At 42.2% G+C, this 12223-nt stretch overlaps 1 protein-coding gene across 1 annotated transcript; it reads left to right on the top strand.

Annotated features, from left to right (window-relative positions):
* Positions 1 to 3706: 3706 nt before the first annotated feature.
* LOC147423868 (uncharacterized) lies at positions 3707 to 5873 on the top strand. Its single transcript, XM_086501524.1, has 7 exons — positions 3707 to 3780; positions 4855 to 4990; positions 5086 to 5140; positions 5246 to 5316; positions 5379 to 5524; positions 5612 to 5689; positions 5735 to 5873. Exons 1-7 carry the CDS (start codon positions 3707 to 3709, stop codon positions 5871 to 5873), a joined length of 699 nt encoding a protein of 232 aa, XP_086357650.1.
* The last annotated feature ends 6350 nt before the right edge of the window (positions 5874 to 12223 follow it).

The following is a 12223-nucleotide window of genomic DNA, read 5'->3' on the forward strand; positions in this document are numbered from 1 at the left end:
TGCTCAATGTGTTTTGTCCCACTGCTACCTGCTTTTGTTGAAGCAGAAGAGGAATCACATCCACCCTTGGGAGGAGTTTGCATTGTTATTGCACTCTCACTATCTTTTCCAACAATCTCCACTTGAAATCTTCAAAAGGAGAATCTAAAAACACACATTCTCCTTTTGAAGATCTATCCACTTTTTGAAGATCTCCTTTTTTCTAGGATGGGTGTGAGCCTTATACATGGGTGTGAGCCTTATTACATATCTTTGTGAGTTTGTTGAGATGAAGAGACAATGTAGTTTGTGGGGTGTGCCACCATGCTTTGTTTCTAATGAAAAAGTCAAGATCGTTAGATTGATGTTGTAGAGCATTGTATTTACCACCATTGAACATGGTGCAAACTGCATTCCAATCGGCTTGAGCTTCATCCGCCATGAACTCCGTCAAAATCCACTCTCTCACATCCATGACCCTCCATAACTTCATATATGCACTGCCAAAAAATAATTTGTGCTTCCATGTGTTACTCTTTCATCTCACAACTTACAATAGTGAGGAGATATTGCATGCTACAACGTAAGACATGCACATTAGTAAACATGTTGTTGGTTGTTTCTTGAGATATTCCAAACTTCAAAAACATGTTCCTAAAACAACAAACCTTGGATCATAAATGTGGCATGCCATGGTCACCCAATTTTCCACTCGGTGAGTGTGATCAAACAGCACCCAAGCGTGCCAAAGATCTCTAGGTCTACTTCATCGCATTCGATTAACCAAATCCAATCCAGTGCAGGACCAACTGCAGACATCTTGAACACAAAGCACCACTCCCCTTCTGCTCCTTTCTCAAGAAACCTGCTTCTGTGAAAAAAAATTATATGTGCAATCTCTTTTTAGCCGCAGCAAGGAGTCCACACCGAAGCTCTCCTTTGTTGGCCTATTTCTTGTTGCAGCCACGAACCTTCAAAACCTATATTTCAGAGTTAAATTACTTTAAAATAATATGCACAAACAAGAGAAACAAGTAAGCATCCTCACCAATTTTCCTCCACTAAGGGACCCATTGCATCAGCAACATTTAGAAATTCTTGCTCAACAAGTACATGGCTAGAACCCCTCCCCCCCCCCCCCCCCCCCCCCCCCTCTTCCCCCCTTCATCAAAGTTGTTGTCACAATTTCCTTTGCCACACACATTTGTACCTTTCTTGCACCTGCATGTCTATCCACACTGAGAACTCATGCAACCATTTCTTTGGTTTTATCTGTGAGCCCTTTCCACGAACCATCCCTCATGTCATGTTGGTGACTTCCTTGATGTACCATTAATCTGCTCATGCTTTCATCCCTTGGCATGGCATAATATATGAAACAATCACATTTACGCAAACAAATGGGTGGTTGACTGTAGTAGTGGCAAGTAAGCTTGCCACCAAGTCTGTCACAAAACTCGCCCATGCAAAGTAATTTTAGCATACTGCCATTAAAATGCATTGTGTTTGACTTCCCAAAATTAATCAATTTGGAACAACTTTCATTGAGACACTTTAGATCACCTGCACACTGACTTTTGTGACACACTCAAAAAAATTTGATGTTCAAGGTTTGTTGTTTTGTCCAGTGGTGTGGATCATACTTATGCTCCATAGCATCCATTGAATGAACCTTTCCTAAGTTCGGTGGAAAGTTAAACACCATGTTACCATTGTACACCTTTGGTATTTTTGACACTTGTTTGGTTTTCACTATCCTCAAAATAAGCTTCTTCAAGGTGTTGGGCTTCGTCATTGCATTATAAAATGACAAACTATTGGTTGTTCTCCTTATCTCGGTAGTGGTTACTCTCCAAAGAGTTGTTCCTTGCTTGGACTAGTAAGGTCTATGTAGGGAACATCCTCCAAGGGAGAAACCACGCCACTCAAATTTGAAACTGTGAAATCTTTGGTTAGCACCACAAACTATGTAGACAGAGATTTGTCTACAACATAAAAATCCTCTCTCAAGTGATTGCTTGTTCTCTCCATTGGCATTGTCAACTCTTCACTCCCAACCATGACAATTGCATGTAGAGTAGTAAATGTTTGTGGGGCAACATGCTCTTGTATATTTAACCCCAAAAATAATATTCCCATTGGTAAAGGGAAAAGCCCTGTTGAAAGAAGGGAAGACTTTAGTGCATGATATGATAGATGAGAGTGAGAAAATAAGCACTAGATTGAAAAGATGAGAGTGAAAGTGTTTAATTGTGTTTAGAAGAGTTAAGAGAGTTTTATATTAATCCTAGTAGTTATTAGTATTATTTAATAACGTTTTACATCCAAATTAAAATTATTTTTAAAAAAATCGCATTTCCTCCCTCTCTCTCTCTCTTCATGGACCTCCCCATGGGGACTGCCCTCTCTCTCTCTTGTGCCTTGCCTTGCCCGCTCTCTCTCTCTCTCTCTCTCTCTCTCTCTCTCTCTCTCTCTCTCTCTCTCTCTCTCTCTCTCTCTCTCTCTCTCTCTTCCAACCCCCTTCCCCCATGGGAATCAGCCGCCATCCCTCTTTCTCTCTCTCCCTCTCTCTCTCTTCCCATCCCCCCCATGGGAACCACCCCCCTGTCTCTCTCTTCCCATTCCCCTCCTCAATGGAAACCTCCCCTCTCTTTCTCTCTCTCTCTCTCTCTTCCAATCCCCTCCCCTGTGGGAACCTCTCTCTCTCTCTCTCTCTCTCTCTCTCTCTCTCTCTCTCTCTCTCTCTCTCTCTCTCTCTCTCTCTCTCTCTCTCTCTCTCTAGCGCCTTCCCCTGTGGAAACCGGCCCTAAACCCCCTCTCTCTCTCTCACTGGCCATGCGGGCACGTGTGTGCATTGGCCACGCAAGTGTTGGCCCTTGTCACATGGAAACACAGCCACACCGACCCACGCATGTGCCCTGAGGGCGCCGTCCATGTGGCACATCACGTGGAGTAACACATGGTCCACATGTCATGCCACACAGGTGCCCTGTTTACGTGATGCTTACATGGCACACCACGCAAACCGCTACAGACCACGTGGAAATCCACATGGCTTGCCACATGGACTGCACCCATGGGATCCACATGGCGGGCGTTGATTCCTTCGCAAGTGGCGTTGTCCCTCCCACCCCCTGACGTTGTCCCCCATTTTGACCCGCAGTGCCTTTTTTATTGCCCTGCAGGAGAAGTCTTAGTGCAAGGTTGAATTTTTTGTGTAATTTGTGGTTGTGGGATGGATTCACCAGATGGTCTACAAGTGGTTTTTTTTTGAGATTTTGATGGTTTCCCTTCTGGTGTCGAAGTCTGTGTGGCTATGGTCTATCGATAGCATGTGGAAGGAGGCATTATTGTGTTTTGCATTGGATTGCAGAGAGTGTGTGCATGCTTAATGTGGTGGGTGGGACATTAACTGAAGTCCTTTTTGTGTGTGCTAATTTCCAAGGGAGATGGTGGGCTAGCCACCTTTTGCAAGATCTGAAGCAAGGCATGGAGCAGACGGCGGGAGCTGACTTAAGGCATGGAGAACATGCCAAGAGCAGGGCTGACGTAGTCGGTATGACGAGGCACTATTCCTTGCACTCATTGGCATGCAATGGACCTATTGTGAGATGTAATGGTTCCATATGCATGTATATATCATGTGGGTAGTGTTGTGTAGTGCACCTTCAAGTTCAAATGTTAGATATTGTAGAATCATTGCTTTGAAGCTATTGTGTGCTTAGTAATGGTGTTAAACTCTAATTTTGTAGACAGCTTCGATATTGAAGAGTATGTTGGTGTTGATGCCATGAGTACAAAGTGAGGAGATGAACTTTGAGCAAGGTCTTTTGTGAACATGAATGTAAAGTTATTTGATTGTCTTGATGGTTATGCGTGTTAATGTGTTGTCATTTCTGAGTTCTGTTGGTCACTTTTATAGAATTGAAGAGTGTCACTGAGGGTTCTAGTCGAGGTTGTTCGGTCATTGTGATTGGCGCTTGTAGGTTGTGCCATAGCCTTAGCATGGATCCAAAGGCTGCAAGAGGGCTTCATGAAACTAGAGGGTTGCTGGGAGTTTGGTTTGTGATGAGACAGGCAACAACGTGGAGGGTGAGAAGCATGATTACATGTCCATTGTGTTGTTGCTATGAATGGCTTTGATGTTTCAAAATTCTTGAGCTATTGAGATTTTATGGATACTATTGGTTTGTACTTTGGTTGCATTATCAGAGTGAGCATTTCCTTTTATGATCTACGTCATGGTTGTGAGGTAATGTAGGGACTACAGCTGCTGAGGGTATGCAAGCTTGGTGACTCTTTTTCCACCAATGTTGTTAGTCTCTGTTTTGATTTGAAATGTCTTTGAGCATGGGCTTGTTATCCCTTTTTGATGTGTTCCTATTGTAAATGTGAATGTGATGATTGCCAATGCAAAGAAGTGTACGTGCAAATTTTGCTTGTGTCGTTTGCCACCAGGTGGTTGAATGTAATGGTTGTTGATGTGATGTCACACGCATGCAAAGTTGCATCAGTTTCATGACCTCAGTACATGATGTGTGCTCAAGGAATTGTAGATTTTGTTGCAACTCGATGACTCCCATACAAAACATCATCTGAGAAGTACATTACATACTTGAAGCTTAAGATTGTGGATGTGGAGTGTTCATCCACCATAAAGTGTTGTATGAGCCTTATATCACTCAATTCTAGGATAAATTGCACATTGGTGAGTACAATAGGGTTGAAAACCCTAGTGTCAAGTATAAAATATGAGGGGATGGGGGATGACATCTTTTTCTTTGCATGTCAATGCCTTGACATTAGTGATAAAGGCCGAACCCTTCCTAGTGGCATTTCCTTTCTTCCATGAGACTTCTATTAGATCCTTCTTAGACAAAAAAAAAGTAAACCATCATCACCAATAAGAAGGGGAGCTACTTTGGGAACTTTGGCGTTCGTTAATTTGCAAAATCTTCAATCCAACGAAGAAGCACAAGTAGGTGAACTTTTTGGTTGCAGACGGGCCGTTGCCTGATGATTGAGCTATTTTGAGTGCACTAGCTTCCAGTTTCTTGGTTCCACGTGAATCTACCGTGTTTGGTTGCTTACATGGTGGTTTTGTAGGTGAGCTTTGTAAACTCTCACAAAGGTGATTGCATGCAGTTGATTGTTGATTTGGAAGGTGAGGAGAATGTGATGTATGTGGCTCACAACATCGCTCCATTCAACGGTCGTGCCAACACACTATCGGTGCTTGATATCACCATCCTCGTCCATGTTCATAGTCCTCGCTTGCAAAAACTCTTGGTTGAAGTTTTCCAAGCCCAAACTGAAAGTCTAGGGTACAGTCGTGAGGTATTTTTGTTATGTGTTGTACCCTTTTTGTCAAATTCGCATGCAATTTAAATCTCAATCAGTGGATCTTCCTACTGGTTGGAACATTGTGCTTTACAAAATTCAACTCTATTCTTCTAGAGATGCAATGTCCACTTTGTAAATCTATGAAGGTTCAAAAAAGTTATGAAGGAGGCTTCTATGTTTCTTGTGACAAATCCATTGATATTACAACCATGCCAAAGTTGGATGAACGTATCGTTTGTGAAAAAAACAGTGTTGTTAATGCCCAGATTGTCGATTCTATGGTAGCTGATGTGCTTGGCTTTGAAGAGAGCTTCAAGGACCTGTACACTAGAAGTTGCAAAATCTCGAGACATTTTGGCAACTACAAGTAGAGTAGGTGCTTTCAAGCTTAGTGTCATTGGGCATGTAATAGCGTTCACACTACAAGTAGAGTAGGTGCTTTCAAGCTTAGTGTCATTGGGCATGTAATAGCGTTCACACCCACCCCACTCAAAGTTGCCGAGCGACGCTTGCTGATGCACCCCCATTTGGACGATCACTATCAAATTTAGCCTCCCTCCTGTGACTTCTTTTTTGATGTGGTTTTCCCCTTTGTATATATCTCCCTAGCCTACTTGTATGGTATAAACACTTTTGCAAGCCTCCAACTACTTGCTTTTTTGTGTGGCTTCCATGTTCTCCCTTTTTTGGCCTATCTATGACATTAACATGAGCAAAATAAATCTATATCATGTTTCATGCTCTCTCTCTCTCTCTCTCTCTCTCTCTCTCTCTCTCTCTCTCTCTCTCTCTCTCTCTCTCTCTCTCTCTCTCTCTCTCTCACACACACACACACACACACACACATACACATACACACACACTTTTGGTCACACAATTTGTAAATGAATCCAAGTAAACATTGTCTAAGCCACTTCCATGTGTTGTGTCCACCGCACTTACTAAGTCTTCACACATTTTAAAGTTTGGTCTTTCTTTCGTAGTTTCTTATTTGGTGTAGCATCTCGTTCGTGTATATCCATGCAGGCTCTTTTTCTTTTGCCCTATCTCTAAGAACGTTGCATGAAACAAATTCATAGCTTACTGTGTCATAATAATCAATATCTAATTCTCCTAAATGATTTTCTCATATTAAACTGATCATATAATGTGGGGAAGTGCCAGGGGAGAAAAAGCTAGAATATTGGTTAAGCTAGCAGACCGGCCAGAGTAGGGATCCAATGGAGGGAAAATAGGGATCCAAAGGGGGGGGGGGGGGGGGCATCTGCAAAAGAGCCATGTGCAACAATGGGCTAAAAAGACCCTAAGGTTCAGCCCATTAATACTTCCAAAATGCTAAGGTTCCAAAATTCAAAGGTTGTGTCCAAAGGGTTAAAGATTAGGATGAATTGGGTGGTTTGTGTGCTCTCCAAAGTCAACACACATCCCTACACATGAGGGGGCGAGCCCTAAAGGTAGGGGATGAGAGAGAAATCCACACACACACACACACACACACAAGCCCCCTTTACACAAAGGGAATGAAGGACACATGTTAGATGCCTAAGCTAGTTGCTCCCAAAATGTGCTCAATTCCTATTGGATGACCCTTGAGGTGGACCAATGAGAATTAGGCTAGAATAAATTTAGCCTAATTAATTTTAAAACACTTAATAAAAAGAACCAATGAAAATTAAGTCTCCTGGATGATTATTGGACAGCCTTAGAAGGGGTCCAATAGGAATTGAGCAGCCCAATGGGCTACTTAATTCCTATTGGTGAGAATGGGGAAAGGTCCAATGGGGATTTAATTCACTTAAATCAATGAAGTTTAATTTATTAAGCTCTCACAAAAGGGGAAAGGGGGACACATGTCAGAAGGCTATCACTTATGTTGCTTAATAGCCATTGGCTGAGCTTGTCATTGTGCAATAGGGAGCTGCAAGAGCAAATAGCAAGGGGGCTTGCCCAAGAGAGAGAGGGGGATGATTTTTGCAAGGCATTATCACACACACACTCACACAATCTCATGTGTGAAGAAAGAGAAGACTATCTCTTCCCAAGCTTTAATGGAGAGCTCATCACCTACTCCAAGCTTGTGAGATAGAAGCCTACATCGACACACTCTTGGCTTGTGGATGCAAATCCAAGCTTGTGAGATAGAAGACTACATTAACACACTCTTGGCTTGTGGATGCAAATCCAACCAAGAGCCAAGCTTCAATGCATGCTCATCTCCTCTACCAAGCTAATTACTAAGCTAAAGTTATGCTAATATGAGTGATTATGTGAGGAGATGTACATCTTTCTCGTAAGATACTCCTTCTTCCTCTCAATCTACTCTCATACCCTGCTAGCTCTCACCATCTTCAAAGGTGTGTGAGGTCTTGGGTGTAAGAACGGGGATAATTAAATTTGTGTTTACTAAGTGTTTTACTTAGTGCATGAAGCTTTCATCTTCATTGCACTAGCTAGTCTTGAAGGAACACAAAGAATTGTATTGTCCAATGTCTCTCTTGATGGGAGAAACCATAATACAAAGCCTTTTGGAGGGAGGACCGGCTCCATGAAAATCCGGTCCTCAACTGTTGTCAATAGCTTAATTTCTCTCTCTTTTGAAAGTATTGTTGATGCTATCTAACTAGGTGTTATGCTTTTTGTTGCTCTCTCCACCCAAGCACTCTTGTAATTCTCATTAGGAATCTATTCTAATGAAATGCCCACTATGTTCATGCTATTTCCACTACACATAAGTTTTTAAACCATTAAATGTTACATTGGTATCAAAGCACAAGGTTTCTCTTTTCTGGCTCAAGAAGGGAGGTCCTCGAGCTAGCTATAATGGTTGGTATTATTAATTGCATGTGAGTAACTATAATAGGGATTTTTTAGCCTTGCAGTGCGCCTGCCTTTGTGCAGTTATCGGGGCATCACCGTCGAGAGCTATGGTCTTAATAGTGGATTCCTACGGGGCTTGTCTACGGCTTAACCACTATTGAGCTATTAGAATCTTGACAGGAGCCGCTGCTGTTTTGGTGTCGAAAGTTTACACCTAAAAGTTGTTAGAATGGATGACAATAGTAAAGAGAGTGAAATTAATGTTGATAACTTTTATTTTTCTCATGAGCAAGCTACTAATGATGCTTCAATGCTTGTTAACTATCTTGTTTCTAGGCTTCAACAAGCCATGGGCAATCCATATCTCCAAACTGAAGTGCAACGGCAGCTCTGTTCTCACGAGATTCTCCAAGCTCATCACCATGATGAGAGAACACCTAGGAAGCCTCCTTGTGAGACTACCAAAAGAGGTCTCTCTCCGATTCGGGAAGAAGAAGAGAATCCTTACGAAGGGCTCAAGAATTTACTTCTTGATGATGCATCTCCTTCCCAAACGAGAACTCAAGAGCCTCCATCGAACGAATGAGAAAGAAGTGAGTATCCCGCCACCTCGGCGGAGATGGCTCCACGAAGACGGCGGGCTAAACGCTCTCCATCACCACCAAAGCGGAGAAGACCATCACACTCTTCTCCACACCATAATTCAAAGAGGGATGATAAAAAGCAAGAGAAGAAAAAGGCGAGAAAGAGGACACCCTCTTCTCCATCTTCTTCATCCTCTTCCTCTTATGAAAGTGATGGTGAAGACGACTAAGATCAAGACAAGAAAAAGGCGATAAAGAGGTCCCCCTCTTCTCCACCTTCTTCAAATTCTTCACCTTCTGAAGAAAGTGATGGTGCAACCTTTGAACCATCAAAAAGAAGAGGCCATAGGAAATCCTATGCCGCATGGAAGAGGTCGTCCAAATTGAAGAAATTCAAAGAGGGAGGGAAGAGCATCTCTTTCCTTACCTATGATGGTACCTTTGGTGCTACGGACAAACTCTTGGCCTTTATCCAGCAATTCAATGCGACGTTTGGAGATGAGGGCTTCACGAAGTCCTCTAAGCTACGCCATGTAGCTATGCACTTTCAAAAGTCCACCAGGAAATGGTGGTCTAGCCTACGAGCCTATGGTGAGGCTCCATGAACATGGAAAGCTTTAAGAGCTTCCATTATGAAGCAATTTTTGGCCACCGATGCCAAAGACAAAGTACTCACCGAATGGAGAAGCTTAAAGCTCTCTCCCAATGAATCCATCCACAAATATGTAGACAAGTTTTGGGACCTACAACTCAAAGCCACTGTCTTTAAAAAGTTGGATTTTGGAGAACAAAAGCAACAATTTTGTGCGGGCTTAACCGAAGAAATCGCGGAGTATGTCAACTCCCAAAGGCCACGTACCATATCGGCGGTAATACACCATACTATGGTGGCCTCTCGAATCAATTTCCAAACAGAGGCTAAAAGAAATAATAAGCCCCCGGAAAACAAGGGTTCCAATGAGCCTAAGGGGAAGGACAATGTCCAAAAGTCTCCTAAGGGCAACTCCAACAAAGCTAAAGAGAAGGGAGTTTACAAAGGTAAGAACAAACTCTCTCCTGAAGAGCTTGAGCGTTATCGCAAGGATAACCGGTGTTTCAAGTGCGGCAAACAAGGGCATGCGTACCGTGCTTGTCCCCAAAAGAACAACCGCCAAGATCCTCCTAGAGCTTCCTTGGTTGAAATCCAAGAGGAGGAGACTCGCCAAACTCATCACAAAGGATCTCCTCTATGCCATGCTTGGGGAAAGGTAAGAGAACATGATGCTTTTATTCTCTTTGACCCTGGTTCTACTCACAATTTTATATCTATAGAGTTGGCCACCAAGCTAGGCATACAATCCTACAAGATGGGAGATGTCCTACCCGCAGACAGTGCCTTCAAGGGGCAAGAAGGTCACTCCCCTAATCGGGAAATTGAGGCTTCATGTCCAAGGCTATGTGGACAAAGAGGACTTCTTTATCTCTCCTCTCAAGCATGAGGATGTAATCCTAGGGGCACCATGGTTTGACCGCCTAACTGCCGATGTTAAATTTCCTGAAAGGAGAATCTCCTTTAAGTTTAGGGAAAAAGACATGTATATTGATGCTAAGGAAATGGGTAACACTATCCCCATTGTACATACACCAGCTTTCAACAAGTCAATAAAGAGCTCTATTTTCGTGTACATGATTTTTGTTAAAGATTCTCAAAATGAACCTAATGCTTTAACAAAAGAAAATAAAAGCAACCAAAAGGAATTAGAGTTATCCAATTTTCTCAAGGGGTTTCAAGATGTTTTTATTGAAGACATCCCTTGTGAGCTACCTCCTAAACGAGGTAATGATGACCATGCAATTGAACTTCTTCCAGGAAGTTCACCGCCTAACAAACCTCCTTATAGAGTTTCTCAAGCTCAACAAGAGGAGATTATGCGGCAAGTGCATGCGTTAGTTGAGAAGGGCATGGTTAGTCCTAGCTCATCTCCATTTTGCTCACCGGTGCTATTAGTGCAAAAGAAAGACGGCACATATCGAATGTGTGTCGACTATAGAGCAGTAAATAGGATCACTATCAAAAATAGGTTTCCCGTTCCACGGGTAGAATACCTATTTGATAAGCTACAAGGATCGACCTACTTCAGTAGGATTGACCTCAAAAGTGGCTATCATCAAATAAGGATAGTTGATCAAGACATTGTAAAGACCGCATTTCGCACCACATTTGGTCTTTACGAATACATTGTCATGCCTTTCGGCTTGACCAATGCACCAGCCACATTCAACCGCTTGATGGAGAAGCTGTTCAGGCCTCATCGAACATTCACTGGAGTGTTCTTTGATGATATTATCATCTACTCTAATTCATTAGACGAAAACAAGTAACACCTTCAGGTAATATTTCAAGTTTTGAGAGAGAATAAACTTTATGTTAATCGAAAGAAAAGTGAATTTTTCTTGCAAGAGATTCAGTATTTAGGTCACATTATCTCTCAAGATGGCATCCAAATGGATCCATCAAAGTTAGAGGTAATAAAAGGATGGCCTAAACCAAGGAATCTTCATGAACTAAGAAGCTTTATAGGTATGTGTGCATACTATAGATGCTTCATAGAAACGTTCTCACAAATTGCGGGACCATTACATGACCTAACAAAGAAAAGCGTTAGGTATACATGGTCTGCTAAGGAGAACAATGCTTTCGAAAAGCTTAAAGAAAAGCTTATCTCTCAACCTTTGCTTACACTACCGGATCTCTCAAAACCATTTGAGGTCCAATGTGATGCTTGTGGTGATTGCCTTGGAGCTGTTTTGCTCCAAAAAGGGCACGTCATAGGCTATGAGAGTCGAAGGCTCGACCCTGTTGAGCAAGCTCTAGGAATATATGAAAAGGAACTCCTTGCAGTTCTACATGCCTTAGACTCATGGAAGCACTATTTATTGGGGACTTCTTTTAATTCTGCAAACGGATCACCAAAGTGTTAAGTACTTCATGACGCAGACCATGCTCTATGACAAATAAATGAGGTGGGCAAATTTCCTTTCGCAATTTCATTTTCATATTGCTCACATTACTGGCAAGCATAATCAAGTAGCTGATGCACTCTCAAGACGGCCGAAAGTGAATGCGGTTTCCATAGCAACTCACAATGATCTATCTTCAATGATAGATGAGTATGCTATTTAACCCGATTTTAGAGATGTGATTTCAGCCCTTGCATTAGGGAAGAAAGAAGAACCATTTACTTTACAAGATGGTTATCTTCTCTATGGCAATAGACTATGCGTTACTAACTCACTACGTGAGAAAGTAATGTATGAATCTCATGCTCCACCTTATGCGGGGCATAGAGGGATTCAGTCTACCTTAAAGGGAATTGAAACATATTTCTATTGGCCTACCATGAAAGTGAACATACAAGAGTATGTTTCTAAATGTGTGGTCAATTTTTCTATTGGCCTACCCTAAACTACAAGGAGACGTCTACTAATTGCTATGACTCATAAACACTTGTCTTATGTTT

This window comes from Adiantum capillus-veneris, chromosome 26, assembly GCF_014529385.1.
Source record: "Adiantum capillus-veneris isolate H3 chromosome 26, ASM1452938v2, whole genome shotgun sequence".
In the NCBI taxonomy this organism is placed as follows: Eukaryota; Viridiplantae; Streptophyta; class Polypodiopsida; order Polypodiales; family Pteridaceae; genus Adiantum; species Adiantum capillus-veneris.

Bases quoted from the DNA above. Each gene is read 5' to 3' on its own strand.
- LOC147423868 (XM_086501524.1), top strand. From the start codon at position 3,707: ATGGTGTTAAACTCTAATTTTGTAGACAGCTTCGATATTGAAGAGTAT. The intron at 3,781-4,854 runs GTGAGGAGATGA...GATCCTTCTTAG, and splicing joins GTTGATGCCATGAGTACAAA to ACAAAAAAAAAGTAAACCAT. The intron at 4,991-5,085 runs GCCTGATGATTG...GTGGTTTTGTAG, and splicing joins TTGGTTGCAGACGGGCCGTT to GTGAGCTTTGTAAACTCTCA.